Here is a 25372-nt window from a genome sequence, read left to right as displayed (position 1 = left end):
ACAATCTGTCACTGAGGTACTTTAAGGAACAACCTGTTCTGCTTGTTACTTGTTGATCTTGTCCTTCTGGTAATTTTCTTAATGTTAAAAGACATTTTTCTCTCACCCACTTCACCTTCTAGCAGTTCTCGTTCTGTTTGAGCCTCGTACTCACAACAGTTCAATTCAGTGACGTGTATCGACCTCACAACTGTCTGATGGCGATGACACTGAAGCCTCATCACTTTAGACCGTTTGGTTCTTTTTAAGAAACCAAAGCTGAATGTCCCATCTGGAATCATCTCCCTTTGAATACTTTTTCCAGAGTTGCATACAAAGAAGCAAGCTTGGAAACAGATCCATGATATAATCTTTTATTTTAACCCATGGGATTTATCTTTTACAGTGCATTTCTTTACAACAATTACTCATTAAGTGACAGGTTTTAGCCACCACTACGGATCAGATAACTATGTATGTTACATTTCTGAGTTCCTCTTAAAGATTTTTGACTTCATGAACACCGTATGAATAAATCCCACATATTAGACAATGGATAGCCACGCAGGTTAACTAATTCAGTGACATCCAATCATCCACTGAAGCGCTCAGCTTCATAATCAGACTGAACCATCTGTTAATTTTTAGTTGTCTCAGTGTTATTAAGCAGCTAACTATCTGTACCATTAAAACATACAGAGAGGTGGCCAATTAGAAACCTGCTGCCATCCGTAAGAAAGAAAAAGGCTTTAAAAATAGACAAAACAAAATATGGCACTATCATCTCAAGGAACAACCAGTAGACACAAACACATTTTTTTGTTTAAAAGAGGACTGTGGCCAAACTCCCCTAAACAGAAATGATAATTCCAAGCACTTTGCTCAGTCTTTTCCCGAGCAGTCTTCACTGCCAGCTAACAATGTGAGGAGGAGTCATCAGTCAGATGGACATCAAGCTTTATGTGGACACTGAGCCAATCATTCATCTCTGTCACCTCACAGGATACCCACAGGACCTCCAAATGACTTACACCAGAAGAAGACATTACGAAAACCTGCCATCTCTCAGCGTTACTGTGTTCTCTTCCTCTTACCGCTTCAGACAGACGTCCCACGAAAACAAACAACACGCAGCATTGCACCATTCTATCCACACACGTCCCTCACAGCGTCTCAGCATGGCTATACTGGAGAAAAGCATTGATAAAGACAGAACCACATTGAGCATTGTGCATATACATAATTTTGAAAACACATTGCAGCAATGAACACATATACGAGCCACCAAATGCACATTAACATAAAGTTGATCCAGTTATCCATTACATTTTACATTCAGGCTCCAAGAAAAAGATGCGATGACAAAGTAAACAGCAGATTTCTCCTTTTTGCTCAAGTTTGGTCTCAGATTCCCTCAAATACACAACAGCTAGTAGTGCACAAAATAAGAATACAAAATTAGACTTTTAAATACTGTAGCAGCAATTTTTTTTCTTTTAAAGTTGAAAGCCTCCAGTAGTACAGGTAAAGGCTTTGGAGTCCCCGACACGTGGAAGGGTGAGTGATTGTCCTCTGAAGTGCGAGACAGTGTCCGTAAGGAGGGTGCAGGTGTTTAGAGGTGGGTGACAGGTTGGAGATGTGTCTCAGTCAGGGCACCGCTAGAGGACTGAACCACGTGCAGGCAACTTGACGCTGCAGCGCTCCAGGCTGAAAATGTCTCTGAACAGAAGGGGTTCGCTGCGTAGGAAAACCTCCCCTGCTGACACCTGCACTTCTGACTTTCACTTTCCTCTTGTCCGCCTCTCAGACCGTCTCACGGTGCACCTCCGTTTCCAAAGCGAGCCTCCCAGAGACCAACAATTCCTCCTCATCAGCGGGTTGGGGCTCATCAGTCCAAAACGAGCAGGACAGAGCCGAGGCGGGCCACGCTACATGACGCTTCACTCAGCTGGAGGCAGTGGCGATGGCCTTCTTGAGCTGCTGGCTGCGGATCTCGCGGGTGCGGGATTCCAGAAGCAGATCGTGGCAGGTGTTGCAGACCAGCACCGGGTCATACAGCTGCTGATCCGGGATGGGCAGCTTCAGATGACAACAGTCTTTACAGAACACATTGCCACAATTCCTAACGATGGAGAGACAGGACAGGAGTTAGGATACCCTCGGAACAGAAAGTGTAGAAACAGAAATCACCTTCCATGTCTACGCTGTTTTTCAATACTTCACGGGATAAAAATATTTTTAAAAAAACGAATCATTTTAAACACCAATTAAAACCACTGAATTGCTTCTGAAACCTGTCAAATACAGAATTTGAGATGTTCATGTGGGCTTTAAATCAACTTCATCTAATACTATCAAATAGTTAAGCACATGTGCTGTAGTGCACATTTTGTTCCCTGTTCTTTCAGCGTGCTGCTCTGTCTGTTGATGTGAATTTCTCTCCAGTTTCAGGCAGCTCTCGTTTTTTGTTTTTCAGTGGAGCATATAAATAATTCTGACTTTAATTCTGAAACCAAGAGCCTTTAATTCTGAAACCATGGGCTGAGACCAAAGTACGATTTATTTCTTTAAACACACAAAGTGAAGTCTTTGAACTGCAGGCTGCTGCTTTGGCAGAATTGTGCTGCAACAAAAAAGCGCCAGGAGAAATGAAAACTGCCTGACTCTAAAAGGAAATGGGAAACTGTTTGTTAGTCCTGATGCTTTTTTATTACTGAATACAGAAATCAGGATGTTTAATCTGATTTTGAAGCAGCTATCACTGAAAAAGTATAAGCTGGGATGTAACAACCCAAACACACAAAGTGTCTGAACACCTCAGTGCCCCAGAACAATATGCCTGACCACAAGAGGAACCAATGAGGTGCAAAAGGTGATTTTAACAAGTGAAAAGCCAGACTGTTTCCCTTCTACCATTTTATTTGTGAGTTAATGTGTTTATTGCTGTAAGAAAACCACAGTGAAACCCCACCTGCAGTGGTGACGTCTCTTGGCTATCCAGAACTCACAGTCACAGTTGAAACAATGGGAGGCCATGTGGTCAGGCACCCACCTTGTGACCTACACACACACACACACACACACACACACAAACATCTGCATCAGAACAGTGTGCTGTACTTAGAGGTGCTCCTCGCCATAAAGGTGAGGGGAGGAAGTAAGGTAAAGAAGTGGACACAGAAGCTACACGAGACAAGGAAGCAGTGAACGATGCCGACCTCTGTGTCTCTGCGCTCCACTCGATCCCAGCTGCCCTCAGACAGACGGTCTTCACTGTGGGTCGACAGAGAATCCTCCTCATTGCTGTTGTCTGACTCACGCAGACACGTCTGAACAGAGAGAGGGAAGGTTAGAAGACAGACAGGGATGAGAGAAGACTGAGGATAAAGCATCATCACTCAGGAAGCTACTCACAATGTCATCCTCGTAGTCGACGTCTGGCTCAGAGGGAGGGGTGCTGTACTGTTTACTCTCCAGTCTCATCTGCAGCTGCCGCACCTGCAGCCTCAGCACCTCCACCTCCTGCTTGTAGCCCGCCTCTATCTGCCGCAGTCTCTGCTGCACAGCGTCCATAGGCACCGGCAGCCCATCATCGTCGAGGTAAGCTGGGGCCTGGGGTGGGGGAGGAGAGCTGGAAGCAGAGGGCGAGGAGTATGACACCGGCAGGAGCTGATGGCCTGCCATGGAGAAGCTGTTGAGGGCGATAGCTGCAGGCCCATACAGCCCAGTGTGGCCTGCACTCCTGGCAGCAGACAAACATCCAGGTTGCAGAGGGCTGCTGGGACAACAAAGAGCATCTCTGCGACAGCACTGCGACCCACTGGCAATGGCAATGCCCTGGGAGCGAAGTAGCTTGCTGGCAAGCCGACGGCTCTGGTAAGTGTTGGGATGCGTGACTCGGCTGACGCCAGAGTGACTGGCACTGCTGCAAGCAGACTGGACCAGACCCTGGACGCTCTCCCAGTGGGAGCCAAGCAGGGACAGGTCTGCCAGCTGGCTCTGGGAGATCAGATGGCGAGCTGCTACCTGGGTGGAGTCTACAGGTGCTGCTGCAGCTGCTGACACACGGTCTCTTCCTTTCACTGCTTCTGCCCTCGTGTCCTCTTTCTCCTTCTGGGTTGGAACCTGTGGCTTTGAATCAGGCTGCTCCTCATCAATAACACGATTCTGGGTGGGGTCCTGGTTCACCGTGGAAGGCAGGGCAGGGGGAGGCTCCCCCTCACCTGTGAGAGTTTCAGTGGAGTCCTCCATGGGAAGGAGTGGGGTTAGCTGCTTCAGAGCGAGCAGACCTGCAGATTCTAGGAGGCCGTTTACTTGGCTGTCAGTGTGGCCATTAAGCAGCAAGGTAGGGGTGGTGGTCGTGGTGGCTGGGGGCTGCATGCTATTGCAGGGGAGAGGTAAACATGGCTCTGATTTATGAGTGGGTGGTGTGGTCCTATTAGCAGTCCTACAGGAGCTCTCAGCCCCCAGTGGAGGTGGTGGGAGAGGAGGGTTAGTGATCTGAGGCAAAGCCTGTTGGAGGACAGGTGTGGGGAGGGGAGGGGGAGTGAGTGCAACATCCTCACTGAGAGGGACAGGGGGAAATGGCAGGGAGGGCAGGGGCTGTGTGGTGAGACAGAGCTCCTCCTCCAGTGTGTCTTCACAGCTCTCTGCACACAGGCCATCCTGTGGGGTCTTGGCAGGACTCTGATGTAGAGATTCCCCATCAATGTGGTCTAGTCCAGTGTCAGGACTGACCTCACCACAGATGTCTGCAGAGGGTTCTTCTGAGGCTGGCGAAGGCTCCGGGGCAGAGCGACCCTCCTGGCAGTGTTTATTGAGATTGGGGTCGCTCGAAGTACGTGTAAGGGGCACCCCGTTCTCAAAAGCTGACAGGAGGTTGTCCATGGAGCGGGTCTTGGGAAGTCTGGAAATCAGGGACACATGATAAAGATTTATTTTTCTGCCACATGTGCAGGAATGGCAACAACACAATTCTCTTTTTGGAACATTAGAGGGCAGTGTGACTCAGTAACGTGAATTTTGAACAAATGCAAATCTCTCTTCAGGACTGCCAAGAATAGCAGGTACAGAAACTGAGAAACAGATCAGATTTGCACTAAACAAACACACCTGTCCAGAGAACGGGAGGTGAGTTCGTCTCCTGCAACATTTGGGGGGAGGTAGAGCTCCACAGAGTCGTCCACAGCGGTGCAAGGGGAGGAGGTGGGCAGGTAGACAGCTGTCCACAGCTGCAATGCCCGTGTGTGGCAGACTGGCTGCAGCACCTGGCAGACAAACAAGTGACAAGGTCAGTCCCAGAAGGTCAAAGTACAGTATGATGGAGCTTATTACCATATTACTTACTGAAATGAAAGTGCAAATTTAGTCATACTATGCATTAATCATTAATAAAGCCGCCTCCTCTGTTCAGGGTTGAGAAACATCTGCTGATTTATATTAGTCTTAAAAATGCTCAGATAAAAAAAGTCACCTTTCTTCACAGGCTCACTGGCTAATGGCGGCAGCTGAGCTCAAACTCTTTCTGTATTTTACAGGTGACTCTGCTACCAAAAAGCCATGAATAATAGCAAGAGCATAATAACAGTGTCAAGACAGTGTCAAGTGTCAATGTGTGGTACCATATCATGACTGGGGATGTAGAGGAAGTTCTGGAAGTTCTTGTTTCCGCTGCGCAGCAGAGACCAGACAGAGCATGTGCGTTTGTAGATGTTCTTTGCCTCCCTCTCACGAGCGTTGTTACACAGGAAGGTGCCGTAAAGACACGAGTATGTGTGCTGCACCAACTTGACCTGGACACACGAGGAAGATTGAACATTAAGTCAGGCCTTTCAAAATAGCAAAGGTTTACATTCTTTATGGTTTTATAGTGCGCTGCCAAATGTCACAGCTGATTAAAATGAAACATCATGACGTTGTAGGTTGCAGGTTTCAAGCTGACAGTGTTGGTCCTCTGTTCTTACTGGCTGCACTTTCTAGGATCTCTTCAAGGATTACAATAGTATGCAAACAACCATTCATAATATAAAAGTAGATTTATTTATTTTTTTTTTTTATATGCGAGTTCCGTCGTAAAAGATGCTTTGATGTCACTCGCACAACGGTTTATTAGGGAAACAGTCATAAAAAATGGAAACATTATTAGAAAGACAGAGAGAAGTAAAGCGCGCTGTACGATCACCCACCAGGAAGGCCTCGTTGAACTCAAACAGGCAGGGGAACTGTTTGAGCAGCTGGTGAACACAGTCCAGCCACTGCAGGAAGACAGGACACTGCTCGCTCACGTCGTCAGCGTTCTCCTGGTGGCCACAGCGGTCCCCAAACTTATGACCGTAGTCCAGCCAGTCAGTCTCTACAAGCACCTGGAAACCCTGTGGAGGACACATTAGTCAGTACTGAAGACAATAATATTACAGTACAACAAAAGCTAAGCCTAATGCTCTGATTTAGCAACCCAGTGACAGATAACTTCTATTTTATTCCACACTGTCAAAACCTTGCACCTGACAACAACCTGACACATGGTTTGGTCAGAGAATTGGATGTGTTACGTCGTTTTATTTCATCTCATTTTCAGACATGTATGGCCCCCCCGAGTTTGCCAGATTATGCCTTGAAGATCAACTAAACACAAGGCTAAAAGGTGCCAGCATCAAGTAAAAAAGAGCAGTCACAGCATTCCACAATGTAAACATTAGTTGAATTCTCCAAAGGACCAATCCATTAATTAATCACATCGCCCTGGGCCTGAGTTAACAAATTTAGAGTGAAAAGGGGCTAATGCAGGATTAGCTCATAGACCGGGGTTAACAACACACATGTGAAAAGTTATGTTGTCTTCAGCCAAACCACTGCTGCCCCCAAGTGACATCACTTAAGGCTATTTGTCTAACTTGACGAGGTAACAAAACTGGTAACTGGTAACACTAATTTCATCGTGCAGACCCTCACCTCTAAAGTCCTGTAGTAGGGGTCCAGCAGGATCTTGGCGAGGGCTACAATCTGGGGTGTACGGTCCCACCCGTCTGAACAGTGCACCAGGACAGGACGGCCTTCCCTCTCCACAGCTGAACATACCAGAGTGGCTGCCTTCAACATGACAGACAGGTGCTGCAGCCATCGGGTGCTCTCAAGTGCTGAAAGCCAGCTGGAAACAGAGGGAAACGATCAGCATAGTACAGACCCGCGTGGAATCAGCTGATGAAGTGACCCGCAGATACTGTTATACACATCAGCTTTGGTTACTCAGGGTTAACTCAGAGTGGGTTATTAGGCTGATGGGAAGAGGAAGCCTCTATATCTCTGGAAGTCTCTCTGCATGGTTACACACCTCCAACAGAAAAACAAGCCTCAAAATAACCTGGTGTGTCATATCAGCTGGGTTAACCTACATACTGTACATACCACCACACATGTAATACACACAGCCACACCTGAACACACTAGTAAAACACACACAGTTTATAAAAACATGCAGATGTAAACTCTGGAACAAACGGAAATGCATAACACACACATCCACTGTCGTGTATATAGACAGACATCTGGCCAGCCCAGCAGGATCTGGACTGGACTCAGTGGCAGTGTTCCCATTTCTGTGTGGTGTTGCCTTACTGTGAGCTGAAGCCATTAAAAAAGAAGAGGGGGGGCGAGCAGGGGAGGCACAAATGAAGGCAGTGCCGCCCAGAGAGAAAGGTCAAACAGATAGACTTACTTTCCTGGATCTGGGATCTGACTGCAGACGGTCCTCAGTGCCTGAAAACTGTTCCGGATGGCATGGATGTTGGCCATTCCCATAAACATCACCTCACAGTTGGGGTAGTACTCTAAACACAAACACAAACAACTCTGAGGAAGGTCACAAACAACAAAACAACACTTAGCTTATAAAGGGAGCATCAGGTTTCAGATGATGGTGATGATTTTTGCTATCACAGTTTGTGATAGTATAAGAAAACAGACGGTCAAACACACACACACACACACACAAAAGCAAAACACTGAATAGTTTTGCAGAGTTGATTGGAAGTGCAAAGTTCCAATCAAAGCTAAATATTTGTGGTCAAGAGATGGGTTTCACTCAAGTTATGTGATCCGTTGTCAATACAACAAATTCTGATTGGTGCAATTTTAGGTCACTCGTCACAAAATTTATTTTGCATGCTTGAATGACCGGCAGAACCAGAAGCATAGGTGGTGAATACCTATTTTAAAGGCAAATAATACTGCACAATGCAGTAAGTGATGTGTAAAATGTAATAAATATATGTTGACAAACCTATTAGTGGCCTTTACTCTCATATCTTACATGCAGCAAAATCTCTAAACTGTTTAAGACTTTTCAAATGTTTGGTCACACTAACCTTCACATTCACAGCCTCCGCCCTTGGCTCGGTTGGCCACTGCAGCGGTGTATGAGCGAGCATCCAGAATCAACAGCTTCTGTGGCACAGTATTGTCATTGCAGCCAGAGCCACCCATCAGAGAAGAGTCTGGCGATACGGGTGAGAAGACACAGTGATGATTTTTATTGTTTCGTGTGGTGTTATGAGAATCAAACTGCCGGGGAGAGGAGGGCAGAGAGGGTGTGTGCGAAAGGAGAAGGAGAGTCAGCGAAGTAGCATGGACACGATTAACAGAAACTCACTCTATTTGTAACCTGCTGAAAATCAATATCTCCTCCTGATGGCACAAACACAGTGTTGCTATTGGTAACAATCACAAGTCAAGAGACCTGCTACCACAGCAGCTACCACAGTGAAAGACAAGTAATTACTCTGAGGCTGCAACTGAACTACTTCTCTCGACACTCAGTCATTGCTGTGCTGCCACTCATTCTACACACTGCTGTATGTATACTTGTGTGTGTCATTTCACATAAATCATCAAAAGATGCACTCAGTTACACTATTCTGTAACTAAGTGAGTATAATGCAGTAACATTAATGGATACTGCATGCACTTGGAGATTTTATACTTCAGGAATAGTGATCAGTATAGTATTAGTATTACTATAGTAGAAATGCGATTTAATGCTACCTAAATCAAATGCTCGACTATCTGTTTGCCAAACTAGGCCAGTGTATACAGGCACAATTTAAAGTGGCGCCTTGCTTGGCACTTATGTTTAGCATCAAAGGTCGTAATGACACACGTAAATATTGAAAATCCTGAGGACATCCTTACAAATAACCGGCCTGAGAGCTACATGCAGGAGTCTGCATGCATAAATCAGTCAACCTCCTTACCAAAATCACTTTCGCAGGAGTCGGGAGCTTCCCCGCGTTGTCGGCAGGTTGGTGCTGCACAGGTACCCTTGGTACCCATCTGACAAGCTTTGGCGATAGATGTCACCAGGTACTCATCATCTGTGTTCCTCCAACCCCACCAGCTGATCTCAGGCTGGCTGCAACGGGCAATCACTGCCCCGTTCTTCTGGTGCCTTCAATTCAAGGTCATAGAGTCAGTGAACACAAATACAGATCCAAACACCTAAAAGGAAAATGTTCTCGAGCAAATTAGTGTAAACATGTGAGACTGTGCCAGTAAACCCACCTATAGACCACCACAGGGATCCTCTTCCAGGATCTGAAGTTAGCCACACTCTCCAGCTCCTTGTCAGTGATCCATATTGGAACCAGGAGCTTCTGTGGGTAGCTGGAGCACAGTCTGTGGACAACAAGGACAAGACATCATTGTTTTTAAAATGGAAAATAAAATGTAGTTTATATTGCTGCATGCATTTAACACTAAGGGTCATTTAAGACAGGTCTCTCAGTAAGAAAAACAAACCAAACAAAACAGTGCTTTGAGCTTCAAACAACTTTCTCCAACATACACAAATTTTCAGGGTCACCGTTGCATCAAGAACTCTCAGCTCTGGCACAGAACAAATCACAGAGCGCTACTGCCTGACACTGTCTGTCTGAGGTCTCATCCTCCTCTCCCATGATACTTTCTTTAAATTCTATTCACCTGCTGACTATCTAAGAAAGGACAGAGACTCTGTGTGTGTGTGTGTGTGTGTGTGTGGGTGGGTGATACAGAGAGAAAGAGGGAATGTGAAATACTGTGCTGAGTCATGGGCCTCAGCAGGCTGTGGCTTGTTTAATTAGCCTGTTGTCCTGTGTGTCTGTCTCCCTCAGCAGGATGCACTCTCTTGGGCCCTCCGAGCAGACTGACCTGACATTTCTTTTTTTTTTTTATTAAACAGAATTTATTTACCCAGACAGAAAAGGAGACAGAGGAGTCTGACACCCATGTATACACAGACCCACAGCATGCTGCAGTATTTCTGCTTGACTAAGTACTACAATGTGTTATTTGCGCCAAAGACTGGACCTGAAGAGAATACTGCTGTCCTAAGAGGGCCGATGAGATAAAAGTGAGCAAGTACTCACACTGACCTTCGTTGTTGAAGTCCACTGCAAATTTATCTTTTCAGTATTAAATACTCACCTCTACAACAGGTGTTGTGAAACATGAAGAAAGTTAATATTAATGAATTTTATCGTGACTATGATTATTCTTTGTCTTACTTCAATTTTAGGGATAATTTAATTTTTCATTTTTCACAATTTCAAAAGGAAGTATAATGTCGCCACGGACTCAGTAACTTTGCTGATAGCCACAAGTAAAACCTCTTTTTTTGCCTACATTTGAGCAAATTAGCAGTGTTAAAAGTATTCTGACTTTCAGTTAGCAACTCCTGGTTGCATCATACCCATCAACATACATACTATATCTGGATTACGTAGATACTAACAATAATGTAAAAACGTGACGATTCTCAGGTAAGTGTAAATCACGGTGTGCCCAAAAATGAGTATAAATGTTTATAATTTTTGTGTTCAGTGTTCTCATTTAAATCTGATTTGACCACAGAGTTCTGATGCACAGCGCTCAGATAAGCCAACACACACACACACACAAGCTGCTGGTCACACAATCTGTTCAATTTGGCGACACTGTGATTACAGTGTCTCTACTCCAGCCTGATTCCATCCCTCCAGCTCTCTGAAACACCATCACTCGCCATTCACTCTCTAAACAACCACGATGACTCTTTATAGTTACAGTATCGTAAAGCTATCTGCTGCGACAGAGCCGTTACATACTTGTAGTTGCAGTTTATGCCCGACACTCTCCAGACGTTCTGTGTGTCAAAACCCATCCTCTTGACCTCCATTTCCATTCTGTGACGCACGTGATCACCTGCACACACGCACAGCACTCATGTCAAAATCAAATCATTTTAGGAATATTCACATTCTAACAAAATCAGACCTGAAATGTCCTGAAACTTTGCATTAAGCTCAGTCTTGATTGTTGTGTGTGTGTGTGTGTGTATGTGTGTGACCTGGGCGGCAGAGGTGAACATGCTGGTCTTCATCATCGGCGCTGCCCCCCAGACACCATGCGTGATAAGCCAGTGCAAACAGATCCTCCAGCCGGGACGGGTGAGCTATGGCCCGGTTCAGACGCTTCACCCACTCCTGGCATTGCTTGAAAGTTGCAAAGTGGCATCTGTGGAGCAGCCAATGTGAAGATTAGAAAGATTAGTGTGATCAGACAAACAAAATATCTCATTGCAACTTCATGCATTGGGGGCTGGGAGAAAAACAAGAAAAGCTAATTTCTTCAGATGTTCAGCATTTTTCCATTCTTTAAACAGGAGTAATAATGTGGGTGCTTAATGATGAGGAACCAAGACGCCCCTGGCACATCTGCTGCTGAGAGTTTTGAACTTTACAGATGTCCATGAATAGATGAGAATTACAGTCGGCTGCGAAATAAAAGCAGGCTTTGGTCTTTTCGTTTCAAAGAGGTTTTAAAACAAGTGCAAGCATGCTTAGTAGCAGTTATATATTTGCCATCTGTCTGATCTTGGCAAATGACTATAGCAATTAATAATGAAATAAAATCATCAAATACAACAATGCTACTCAGCACACCCTGGTCACTCACAAAAGAAGTCTGAATGAGATTAAATGTTTTATCTATCAACATAATCCTTATTTCATTAAGCAGTCAATACAACAAATTCTGGGGATAGTAGTATCAGCTGGAGGAAAAGGAATGAGATACAATCAGCATCAGCCTATAGCGTTATTTTCTGCTTTTCAACTCAACCTAATCTTCTCTCACAATGTATAAAACCTTACTGCAGGGCTGCTAGCAGACTTATTATTGTGAGGGACTATGTCAAAACTATGTCTACTGCATATGTTGCCTATAGCCTACAGCCTATTTTTATTACTGGAATACAATAACAAAAGAAAGGAACAGCCAAGTCATTTTTTAAAATTATTTTACAATTGTAAAGGCTACCTGTGAAGACAAGTTTTTCCCCTGAAAGATCATAATGAGCAGGATGAGTTGTATGCTTCAATTTCAGCAGTTAGTATGGCATAATGAACACAGATCTGCACAGATCATGTCCAAATCAGTGAAGCAACCGGCTAAATTTACACAGCAATCCGGGGACTCTGTCTAATAGCTGCCTATGTCCTGACTAGGACTCGAATTATGTTAATATCATTTCATTACCGCTGTCAGTAACCACTTTTTAAACCTGAAACACTGATTAGCACTTAAGCATTGTAGCATCTGATCTAAATTGCTAACACAGCTAATGAGAATTCACCTATTTTATTATTCATTCACGTACATATCAGACCTCTGCACTTACTCTAGTAACAACAGCCTGTAGGTTTTATATGATGTCTACAGTATAGTTATAGCTGTTCTACTTACCTGACAACTTTGGAGTCTTTGCAAATGATGTGCAGCTGAAACATATCTCTGCTCTCCACACTCTCTATCAGCCTGAGAGGCACCTGTAGGGGGAGACAGAGAGCGCATATGATCAGCTTGATGGCCTGCTCTCAAAGCAGACAGCACATCTGCAACAAGGTTACCACCCTCTGGTCTAGTACTGACTCAGTCCAGGTTAGATACACATAGTACAACTTTAACCTCACCGTAGAGGAGAAGAAGGCCTCTGCAGTATTTTAACTTTGTCTGGAGACCTCTGTTATGATACCAAACAAACTGCAAAGTGTGCTCTGTCTACAGGATTGTCAATTCTCAATGCTTTCCATTATTTTACCCTGTGAACTGAGGTGTTATAAAAGGCGCTGCTAAGCTTTATACAATCACCCACACAACTTCACCTTTATGCAATGCCAGCACTTGGTGCATCTTGTCTGAATGAGAAAATACTATTTCATGCCTTATGTCCAAAAGTAGTGCTTGTTTTTATATTAACTCTCAAGGTCAGCCAACACACTGCAGCAGTTATTTTTGCAATGTGCTTTCATTGAACATAACAAATACTTGTTACCATCAAGTTCAATGTAAATTACAATTTGTTCCCAGTGCACTGTAATCACTTAAAGAGAAGAAGGGCTTGATGATTAAACAGTCTAGACTGTGGCAGAGGGTGGTGTTTCATCATATGGTACTCACAGATATCTCACTGTCCACACCTGGGTAGGTCTAAAACACAGTGACACCATGGAACACACACAGAGAGAGAGAGAGAGAAAGAGGGAGGGAAGACATGAGACAGGAGGAAATGGAAAAATAAATAAATAAATGAATAAAAAAACAACTATTAAACCAAAGAAATTCTGGAGACAAAAGGAAATGAAGAGTTAACAGGAAAGAAAACATCAGAGGTTGAAAGATGATAGGTAACTGAGTGGATTGTGGAGTGGGATTCTCTGCAGAACACAAGAGCCAAATGGAAATTATGGAGAGATAGACAAACACTGATGGGAGCAAAGGGCAACAAAACAGCCTAGAAGTAGGGGGAGGAGTTGTGAAGGGGTGGGGGGAGCGTGTATGGGTGAGAGGTTGTGGCTTGTTGGCGTTCATACAGAATTCATTTATGCTGCTGAGGTCAAGGCAGGATTCTGCCCAGGACTAAACTCAGCTCATTAAGCTCACTCTCCTCTGCTAAAGTAAGTTGAGGTGAAGAGGTGTCCTGACCACTCTGGTGATCTGCCCTCATCTCCTCCTCCTCCTCCTTTTCAAATCCCTGTCATCTTTTCCAGAAGCTGAATCCTTCTGGAAAACATGACAGGGATTTGAGAGGGAGGAGGAATTTCGCTGCCAGTGAATGCAAACAATTGGCCTGTTTGTCTTTGAGCAAGGCCTGACGTCAGCAAGAGCGAGCTAGTGGACATCAGTGCCAGCAGAGGCCAGGCCATCGGAGCTTAGATGTCACATTAAACCCTGCCGCCTGAAGATCAGAGGGCCCTCCACTCCTGTGGTGCAAACAATTTCATGCCAACTACTGCTTTACTGGTACCCCATGTAAAATATTTCCAGGGTTATTTGCCTTGTTAGCACAATTATGTGTTTATAAAATTTATATGGGGGAAAAGGAAAAAGCCCGTGCATCCAAACTACACATTATGGGCTCCTCTCTCCTGCTGTTGGCTTCTGTGACGGCACAGCAGCACTGTGCCATTCGGACTGAGGAGAAACTCAGAGACTTTTCTGTGACTTGCACTCACGTTGATGACAGAGTCCTTGAATTTGATGTGGAGCCTGTAGTTAGAAATGGCAATGATGGCTTCATCGGCATAGCCAAGATATTCCACCCCTTCCCCCTGAAGGGCTGGGAATGGCACCTGTGGAGACACAAAACGTGATTGTTGAGGTCTGAGCAACAAAAACATGACACCAACACTTTACACATTTATTATCACATTTTCTTATGTCTACTGTGAATAAAATCATAACATCCACATTTACATTCACAGCTACAGCCATGCTAGCTGATCTGTGAGGAGTTAATTAGGCACAGTGCTACGTTGAGATAGCATGTTGATGTTTAGCAGACATAAAACTTAACATGTTTACCAGCTTGCTAGTTTGCATTAACCCGAAGTATAAGAATTTCATTACTTTGTAAATATTTTATTATCTTAAATCAAAATACTGGTCAATTTAAGATTTTGACATGGTTGGCCCCGATGGAAACATTCCAAAAGTTACTGCAATAAATTCTAAGCGGGACATAAATATGGCTGTGAAATCCATCCAATAGTTGCTGAGACATTTCACTCAAATCCCAAACTTCCCTTCAACTTCATGGTGGTGCTAGACCAAAAGTCAGCAGGAGTGATTGTTTGGGAATCAAATGTGTGTAAAAAATGTAGATGATGAGATATTTCACTGGATGGCCCAAGTCTGGAACAAAGTGGTGGACAAATTAAACAGCTGTTGGACGCTCAAAAACATTGCCATCCCTTTAGATATTTTTCAATCTTAAATAATAATTTTAAGACTGCATTCTGTTCAAGCTAAGGTCTTGCAGAGCTGCTCTGAAGAAATGCTCATGAATTTTAGTTTCATTAAAAAGGTTTTGCAGAAAAAATTCCTTGTATTCCTCAAATAGGTGTACGTTTCTGGCATCATTACTGAACGTTCAGCATAATATTGGTACGGGCATTGAAATTTTTTCAAAGAATTCTCAGTATTAAACACACCCAACAAAGTTCATACTCACATCTTCCTGCCAACAAAAAGCTGAACTTGTACGATTGCAGATAGACATGAAAAAGGGAGGACATGAGGGAAACAGTGTGCATGTGTAGCCATCCAATTAGCACATAGTACTTTTACACAAGGACCTTTGTGAACACAGAGAGTTGTTGGTGAGTCTGAATGAGCAGCCACGCAAGGCTGGGAGGGAGACTGTCTGCGCCAGTGCTGACAGTACAGTGAGGGATCCCAAACTGTCCATTAACATTCTTACTTGTACCCATTTTATTACAGGCCGAGCCAAGTCCAGGCTTTGGCTGCAATGAGACTTCTACATTAAGATAATTGGTTCCTGACAGAGGTTGATAGAAAACATTTTTCATTTCACTCTGAGGCAGGGCATTAGCTTTAATAGCCGACCACATGGAAGAGCCACACAGCTACAGCTGCCAACTTCTAAACAATGTCTCATTTCTTATAGAAATGGATGAGTTCAATCACTTTCAATTTTGCACTGACCACTCCGATCAATGTAACTGTTGTGTTTACTGCAGCTTCTTTTTCAAGGGATTTAAACATGATGACCTATAAGACCTTTTATGGCTGCTGCTGACCAGCAGGATTAAAGCTATAACATTAGGTACAGAGATAAAATCACATCATCCTTCTGCCTGATGTGAAACATTTACATCTGTTGGGAAATGTATTTTCTGCTCAAGCATCACTCTCTTTCGCATCTGAAAAACTGAGGATTGTGTCAGCCAAGTCATTCTTATTTTACATGACCTCTTCACACTTAAGCATCATTTGGTTTCTGTATGAATGCCTGCATGCACTAATATTAGGTGCTTTAGCACAATCATAATCAGTGGGGACCATGAACTGCAACTCAGGTCTCATTGTTTAGTTGCCAGCAGTGAGGACAACAGTGTTGCTTAGAGACAACATTACCTCATCCTGCATTAGCAGGCACTGCTGAGTCATGCAGAGGAGGACCCATTGGTGCATGTTAAAAGAGGACATGCAGCAGGGCAGATGGGGGATTATGGTAAGATGTCAGAAAATCAGGCTTACTTGAAACAACATTAGCCTACACTGATAAAAGCACAGCCTTATTAATGCACAGAGCATACGAGCTGAATGCGATGGCCAAACCCACGAACCTAAGTCAGCAACTACTCAGTCAGCTTAGATTTTCACTGCTCCCCTCGAAAAACAAAACACAATACAAAACAAAACTATTATTGGAATACGGTCGACTGGCAAGAGCTCAAAAGCTGTCAGTGTATCAGATTCTTCATCACTGTTGGTCCAGAGAGCTTATGTTAAAAAACACATTAAACCCCTGACATTTATCACTGCACCTGCTGTTGCTCATCTCTAACTGAACATGTGTGCGTGAGCTGGGACAGGAAGCATGATGAGGGAAAGGGTACAGCTTAACCTGGGAAATGGAGCACATAGTACTCTGCACTCAGACACCAACAGAGCCAAATATAGGCTGCAGGCTCCTAGCACCCTGCATTGGACTTCTGAAAAATGGAATATCTAAAATCAGACAGTAATTTTTTTTTTAGAAACTGTCAACTGTGTAAGTCAACCAATTTTAAAATGACAGGCACACATACACATGTGGCACCCAAACAAAGCTGAAAATTCTGGATTTGTTGACAGTGACAAAAAAAGCTGAAGAAACAATTTTACTATGTAACAAAGGAGAGAAAAAGGGAAAACCTAAATTAAAGCATTTTCGCATTCGTCATGACTCGTGGGAGGCAGGCAATTCGGATTAAATACTGTCTCACAGCAGCAGAAATGGCTAAAATGAGACTGTGCAGCTATTGAGTCTGTGTCTCTGCTGTGGAACAGACCTAACGCGTCCTACTGAGAATGCCATAGTTAACATGCTGTACAGACTGGGAGCTGCATTAAACAAGCAGTGCTCCAAAAGTAGGTGCATGAGTCATCAGCAGGCAGCAAGTGCAGCAGAAGATACTGTGTCACGTTTCCTCTATGAAGCCTTCAGCAGCAGATATATTCAAGAGAGAGAGAGAGGGAGAGGGAGAGAGAGAAACCCTGTGAATAACACTCCCTGACTTATGAGTCGTGACTTCCGGTTCAGGCTGCCTGCCTGCGAGAACGAACACGTGTGCACACACAGCTGTAAGCATGTACCGCGGTTTGCATGCACACAGGAGTGAGGGCAGCAGGGTATTTAATAAGGTGGAGTAGGGAATGCCCGTAATTTGCCTGAGGGAAAGCTGTGGTAAGAGAAATCAGCTGTCAGACAAACTATCATGGTGGTGCCTGCGCACAAAGAAACACACAAAAGCAGAGACACAGTGTGTGACTGCATGTGTGAATGCTGGGGGAGGTGAAGCATAAGTGTGCAGAAACAGAGAAAGTGTCACAAGGTGACCAAAATGAAAACAGCATTTAGTACAGAAACAGATATGTTTCAGATCCTCTCCAGTCATATCACTCCACTGAACAGGACACAAAGAAGTCAACCATGACCTTTGACACAGTCTTCTGACATGCAGACCTTTAATAATTACTTTTATTTAAAAACAAATTCAGGTGGTTATTATCTCTGCACTTCATTGCAACCCAAGTGCAAACACGCTTCAGTTGAAAATCATAAGACAGAAACAACAGTGATCCCAGGCTGAGAAAATCCCTCCACCTTCCCTTTGTCCAGTTCTTCAGACACATGATGCTCAGCTCCATTAACCACCAGACAGCCAGAGAGCATAAACCCGACACCATGGAGGGCACAGAGTAAGCTGCACATCAGTTTCGCAACTGGGTTCTTCATTGTAGAATAGACTCAGAAAATCCCTCTCACTTCAGTGACCTAAAGGTTTTTTATTGGCCCTGTTCTTTATCCTCTGCTGTGAATTCTGTGGATTTCATTAAACAGTATGGGATATGGCCCTAGAATAAATACAGAGACAAAATGTAAATAAGGTGAGCATTAAAAGGACTGCTCTTCCAGGCCAGTGTTGTCATATCTCCTTCAGTGTCTGGCATTAGGCCTGCTGAGTTGTGACTCTTGTTGTAATATTTTGGTGATCACACTCTGTACAGTGGTGGACTCAAGTTACACCAGGGTGTTTCAAATGAGTGCCGTGGTGCTACACCAGAAAGCAGGAGTTATGAGGTCATAACGTGGAAGTGATCTTTTCGCCAGTTCCGGTTTTTCTACTCCACGGACATGTAGCAGGAATTCCAAGCAGGCATGGCTGTGCTTTGGTGGTCAATGGCTGATAAAAACTGTTTGGCTCACCTGAAGGCTTTCATCCTCCTTCACCAGCTCCTTCTGGGGGAACAGGTCCTTGGCCTTGATATACTCCAGACTGGGAGGCCCTTCTTCACCCTGCACAAAAACAATGCAGAGGTGGTCAGATAAATACTTCTAATGCATCACATAAAGGTACATATTAAAAAAAAAAAAAAAAAGTAAATACTCTCAGTATTCTTTTAGTGAGCATTCATCAGAGGGGTCAGAATCTCATGTAGGATGCACGCCAGGTGGAATTTCACAATCTCCAGCAGCTAACTCCCAGTTGTCACGTAGGAGATTAAATATTGACTACAAGAGATCTGAAATTGCCTTTAATAGGACACATACAATCCTAATATTTAAAATGTTTACTATTCCATCCTAAACAGCACTTTCCACTGGATAATAATAATGCTGGAAGAAGAATGCAACTTCTACATATTTATATTCTGATTGCTTTGGCAAAGTGCACGCAGTTAATGCATGTGCAAACGACAGACAGTACTGGGCATGAGATACCAAAAAGCTGTAGACTTTGTGACTGGGTGTTACGGTCTTGTGTAAACAAAGATACTGGGTCTTAGTAAAGTACTTTACACACTTGACCAGTTTTTCATGAGTCATGCACTGACATTGACTTCTTTAACAATTCTTTGCTAGGGTCACTATGTAATCTAAATTAATGTTACATTTCAAAGCTTGCTGATAAATTAAACATCCAAATGCAGTCCTATCAAGCTATAATGGACGGCTGGCTAAAATTAGACTGCAAAATCTTAAGAAAGAGCAGAGAAGAGAACATGAGAGGAACAAAGAGGACAGTCGATCCTGTCCTTGCAGCTTAGGGTACCTGTGTCACCCTCTCACAATGAGCAAATACTTGGATTACTTCGATCACTTTGATGTAGGTCATACTTCAATCACAGAAGATAAAAGGGTGGAAAGTAATCAAATGATGAAACTGTAGAACATGCCCTTGTCCTTTGACATGAACTGCATTTACATGTATACTAGCATCTCATAGTGTTAGCTATACAGGAGCATAGAGTTTCTCTAACATTATCCAGCTCAATGACTCTGCTATGACTTGCTCAGGTATGTTTCCTCCACAGTCTGCCTCCTTATGGACTACACTGATGTGCTCAGGTTGGTCACAGCAAAAATGTCACATACGATAGCAGGATACCCCCTGACGACTCACCATGCAGACCTCCTGCCATGTTTACATTCATTACATCAGCCATCCGAAGGTCCAAGCCAGTGATTAAACCACATGATAAGCAAACCATTCATTGGTAACAGATGGTGTTCCCACAGTGACAACCCTTCCTCTACAAGTCACCAACTTGTCACCATCTGATTTCAAAAGGCACAGAGATCATAGGAAGAGGATAGTCAAATCATCATTTATCAGCTTCTGTTACATAAGAGGATCAACAGTTTACATCTACAAAACAAAGACACAGCTGACACAATTTAGGGATCAACAGTAAATTTGTCAGCAACTATTTTGGAAAGCAATTAATAGTTTCAGCTATTTCTCAAACACATGGCAAATTTTCACTGATACCAGGTTTGAGGATTTGATGTTTTTCTATGTCATAATGGCAGTAAACGTCATGCAGGCAGGCAGTTTGTAGTGAAGTCTTATTATTGGTATGGGAATTGTGTGTAGGAGAGATTAGATGGATAAGTCATTACACAAAGTCAGCCTACCTGCTACTTCTACACCATCAATTGTAATAAATGGCAGTGCTAATGGCAGCCACAGACTTGGATGTCAAGGCTGTGCCAAACTGAGATGCCTACACTCACTTGAAAGATGCTTCTGCGTCAAGTGCTGTCTGGAATTAATGTGGTGCTCCATTTTCTCCAAATGATGCCTTTATGTTCATGCTAAAGCTGTGTCTCCACATAAGACACACTCAAGGTGAAGGTGAGGTGGAAGCTTCTTACTAGCCTAAAGGTGCATTCATGCGATGTCAGCAGAACGGGAAGAATCTTGAAACTTCCCATTATTCTTCGTGTGTTTTTTGTGGTGACATATTTGAAGTTAAACTAAACACACCAGATACAAAAAGTGTTAATATTGGATTTGATTTATATCCAATTGCCAGCATTGGAGGATTGGCAGCCTTGTTGCTTAACAGTTGGTCACAGTTTGAAGTTGTTCACCAAGTGGGAGAGTTGCTGTTACAAATTCAAAGGCTTGCATAAACTTTTTCCCCCAATCAGCACCTCATAATTCCAGTCTAAATGACATGACATGAATGCAGCATGGTAAAACAAAGCTAGTGTGCATTTTTCCAAATCTTGCTGTAAAAATACTGCATTTAAAACTCAAACTGTGGTGCTTCTCTCAGAAAAAGTTACTCCAGTCAAGGCCTCAATTATGGGCTGGTAAACTTGTCTGAACTGAAATCCCTCTGCAATGTAGAGCTCAACAAATCTCTCAACCTTTGACCCGAGTCAGTCTTCAGAATCAAGAGCGATGAGGCAGCTGTGCATCATCAATTATACTTATTTTCACCAGAGAATGAGTGGACCATGACAGAAGCCATCAGTCAGAGGCTTCCTGAGAGGGTCAGGTCATTACAGGTTGATCTCACACACTGTTGCTGGGCAGTCTGAACCACTTGTCTGCCATCCAGACACAGAGTCATTAGCTTGTTCATTTTTTTTTTTCTTCTTTTTCTTGTTTAAGGGAATAAAGTTTAGCATGGTCTGCCAGCCAGACAGCGGTCATAAATTACTGAAGAATCTATCGTTATGGAACCTCCTCCTGAGAAATTCAATGCTAATCAGTTAAAAGGAACATGCATTCAATCTTTACAGCCCCCACCCTCCTCATATCAATAATCCATCCATTCTGCTGCTTCCATTTACATTTTGTGCAGCACTACCTGGTAGATAGTTGGCACCATTTGCTCAATTCTCTTGTGGAGCTGCCCTGACACTGCACTCCTCTGAGAGGCCTGTGAGAACACGGTGTACTTTTAAAGGCAAAAAAAACTGCTGACTTAAAGTTGTATAGATGCTGTATTGCTCCGTAAATCTATGACACAGGCTATATACACAAACTAGCTTATACTGATGCATTGGTGCTAAACTTTATAAACATAGATACCACACTTCAAACTGTTCAAATGACGAGCTATTTTGGCAGTTTAAAGAAAGGGCAGAAAATGTCAAGGGAACTCAAACATACTTTGAGCTGCATTAAAGCACAGACATCGGTGTGTTTGGAAGAAGACTTGCAGCAAGTGAAACCTCTGCTGCAGACAACCTTGACACATCAGCTTCACGAGTCTCTCGCATGGCTAACAAAAACTGATCAAGACAGGGCTTAAAACTCCATCATTACATTTGCAAACAAACACAGGCAGTGAGGCATGTCTGTTTTCTGAATTTTTGGTCCGCAACCAGACAGACAATCAGCTTACAGAAGATTAAAGGAAAAGAGAAATGCTCTCACTCCCAACGACTCACAAAGATGGAGCACAGCTTGTCCTATGCCTGACACGTTTTTGCTTTGTCACTGCTGCGAGCTTCTGCACCCTCCCCCACTGCTGTCCAACCCGCAATCAGAAAGCTGGAGCTGACAGGCATGCGCACGTGCACACATATGCCTCAATGCCTTTCACTAATATTAATGTCAGAGTGGATAATACATGTAATGTCTTGATGACACGTACTGCTGTAACAGTGGTAGTATCAGCTGGCAGCTGAGTTGACAGCACTGACATAGCAGGTTAACAGAGTGTGAGTGGATAGCTTATTTTTAATACATTAGTATAAGGTTTTAATTGTTTGGGGAAAAAATGAGCAAAAAACTGTCTTCTAAAACAAAACGGGCAGGTAAAATAGGTAGAGAGGTACAGATACAAGCATGGTCTTCATGAATAAGTGTCTGGTTGCCATGGATACAACAACCTCTTTTTTAAAGCAGAGTCTCTTTTTCTATAAAGCTTTTGGAAACAATTTGCTGTCTTTACTCACCAGATTATTTACTTAATCTGACTGCAGCTTTGTCTGAGAGTTGTGCCGATTAGAAAGTCACTGCATGATGCAGAGGTGACCTCCACAATACATAGAGATGATGGGCTCATATATCTGGTTTTAAGTGTCTGGTTATTTGCTGAAATTTATTTATTCATCCATCTGAAAAAGAAACATGATTCCAAATGAGATGTTAGGTGTTAGAAAGAGGAGGAATGGAGTCAATAAAAGGAGAAAAAGACAAAGCAGAATAAAAGGAAGCAAATATGAAATGAAAAATGGCAAAGATATACTTTTTTGTAAAATGTACATTAGGCAGTGCAGTCTGAGTAAAAGGTCAAGATCAAGAGATGGCAGAGTGTGAGGAATCTTTTCAAATGCATTTTTCTGTCTCCCTGTCCTCTCTCTGACTATGTTAATATTTCATAGGCCACTGTGTTCTAAATGATCACTCCCATTTTGGTCTTAAAGCTGGGCTCTGGTCCAACAACCGGGGGGATTAGGTAGGCACAGAATTCTTCTGAAACATACAAAGTTGGAGTAACACAGAGAAGTAAACAGATATTTCTATGAAGGCATGTTCAGGATAAGAAAAAAAATACATAGGGGAACATTTACAGAATGAAAAACAAAAGATAAAATAATCAAGGGAAAGGTCTTATCGAGAAAACAGCTTAACCTCAAAGGCCACAGATGTTGAACTGGGAAAAATTTCATCTTTGTGCAGGTATGAAAAGATTTACTATTTTTCTCATTAAAAGGAGAACCTGCTCTGCGTCATATTGTTGCATTTTATCAGGCCACTGTGGTCACGATAGCTTCCTCAGTGTGACTTAGGGCTGTCAGTGTCTTAGTGTCAGGCAGAGTGGTAAGAGCCAACACCAGGCCCATCACAGGTACCACAGAGGGTGCATGATGGTAAAGACAGGGTTCTTCTGGCCCATTTGACTCTTTGCATAATTGTCTGCCAACTTTGTTGAAAATTCTGACACAAATTCTGCCGATTTTTTTGAGTACATACTATTCTGCCTTTAATCAGCAACTGTTTTGACACACTTATACCGAGCGCACACGTCATGTACAGCACTTGTGTGTGGAGGCACACAGAAAATGGCACATTCCCAGTTTATGAAAGATAAAGTTGAAATGCCATTATTTGTGAGGCAAACAAATGTGTGTTTTTAATGAAAGAAAGATACTTACTGTTTCACTCAGGACCCTTAGTTCCCCTCTGAACCCAAACTCTTGTCTACAGAGGTTTAGGGACTATCAATAAATTACTGTTTGAATGACACCTTTTTGCTGACTTGGGGAAATCAGGGAAAATGTCGCTGAAAAAAAAAAAATATACTAAAATCAAAAAAATACAATTTGTCTCATGTAGCACACTTATTTTGAATGCTAAAATACACTTCATTCAATAACTGTCCTGTCAGGTGATTCACTGACCAACCAGCACCCAGTGTTTTACTGCACTGAACAGTGTTTTTTTAATTCATCATTCTTTTCTTCATTGTTTTTGCCATCAACTTTTGTGGCCAATTGTCCTATTTCTGTCCCGTCTCTTTGTCGGTCCTCAAATTAGTAAACAAAAAGTAAAATTGTGATTTTGTTTTTTTAACCAAAAGGTATGCACAGAAACTGTGTCTGCCACGCATGTCACACATGTTCCACACCTTAGCCACCTTTACACTCAATGGGAAGCCCTGTATAAAACATAATGCGCATCCCCAAAAAGCTTTGGATGTACTTACACCCATGATTCATTTAGCTAGTGGGTATAATAGAATCTGAGTCATGGAAAAATCTTAACCAATTCAATTAGGCGTTTTATTGTTCCATTTGGTGCAGACAACATATCGCAGAGGGAGATAAACATAACATATTGGAGAGTGAAGGAACAGTAACTGGAGATGTTTTTTTCCATAGTCGAATCACAAATGTCATGGTGATAAAAAGTTAGAACAACACTGTGGCCTTCTTCCACAGAACAACAGAGCTGTTGTCCACTTAAGTAACAGGGGACATGGATTCTAAATTAAAGACAGTGACGGAGACGAGGAACTGACAACTCAGCTGCACCACAGGAATATGACAGAGAGATCATAAATTGTGTAAAGCCTGATCATGTCTGGTTACAAACAAATGAGAAGAGAAACCAGCAGCTGCACTCTTCTTCATCCACCTGGTAACTCTACAAGCAACACTTTCTCTGGAAGAAACTGTGTTACAAATTAAAGCAGAGCATCCCCAATATTAGCATCACACAGTTTGACGCTAAAATGCAAGGAATCCTTCAGTGCTGTCAAGATTCAGTAGGTCTGTGCACTGAATCTGTGAATCTGAATCAACACAAGACACTTATGTCTACTGGTTTTACAAGTATCATTTCAACCAATTTCCCTTTACTGTTCTGTCTGTTGCTATTGTCAGTGATCATTTTTAGCCACACTAGCGCCATAGCCCTGTGAATGGAAATGTCAAAGCTAAAATATCTCCATTAGATGGATTTACTTAAATTTTCTTTGAACAGTAAAATTATAATACTGCAAAATTAAATATATGAATAAGAAAAAAATCTGTGACATAAATATGTTTTTTAACCAATCT

The 25372-nt window shown here is 42.9% G+C and overlaps 1 protein-coding gene across 5 annotated transcripts in view; it reads right to left on the bottom strand.

Moving 5' to 3' along the window:
* Window positions 1-339: 339 nt before the first annotated feature.
* Window positions 340-25372, bottom strand: part of mtmr4 (myotubularin related protein 4) — a 36045-nt gene continuing 11012 nt past the window's right edge. For 3 of the 5 annotated variants that reach the window (XM_046410392.1, XM_046410393.1, XM_046410390.1), the window contains 18 exons: window positions 18767-18856; window positions 14505-14621; window positions 13450-13479; window positions 12736-12818; window positions 11339-11505; window positions 11097-11193; window positions 9535-9648; window positions 9228-9421; window positions 8343-8471; window positions 7694-7805; window positions 6931-7126; window positions 6165-6350; window positions 5601-5771; window positions 5092-5246; window positions 3394-4885; window positions 3198-3308; window positions 2951-3039; window positions 340-2101 (listed from right to left, as the gene is read on the bottom strand). In XM_046410392.1, coding sequence (XP_046266348.1) covers window positions 1924-2101; window positions 2951-3039; window positions 3198-3308; window positions 3394-4885; window positions 5092-5246; window positions 5601-5771; window positions 6165-6350; window positions 6931-7126; window positions 7694-7805; window positions 8343-8471; window positions 9228-9421; window positions 9535-9648; window positions 11097-11193; window positions 11339-11505; window positions 12736-12818; window positions 13450-13479; window positions 14505-14621; window positions 18767-18856 — 3711 coding nt within the window. In that variant the 3' untranslated portion in view covers window positions 340-1923. The remainder of the gene's footprint in view (window positions 2102-2950; window positions 3040-3197; window positions 3309-3393; window positions 4886-5091; window positions 5247-5600; window positions 5772-6164; window positions 6351-6930; window positions 7127-7693; window positions 7806-8342; window positions 8472-9227; window positions 9422-9534; window positions 9649-11096; window positions 11194-11338; window positions 11506-12735; window positions 12819-13449; window positions 13480-14504; window positions 14622-18766; window positions 18857-25372) is intronic. The other 2 variants (XM_046410394.1, XM_046410391.1) reach the window with 1 other exon arrangement.

Source organism: Scatophagus argus, chromosome 14 (assembly GCF_020382885.2).
Source record: "Scatophagus argus isolate fScaArg1 chromosome 14, fScaArg1.pri, whole genome shotgun sequence".
In the NCBI taxonomy this organism is placed as follows: Eukaryota; Metazoa; Chordata; class Actinopteri; family Scatophagidae; genus Scatophagus; species Scatophagus argus.
This window is presented reverse-complemented; position numbering and strand designations above follow the sequence as displayed.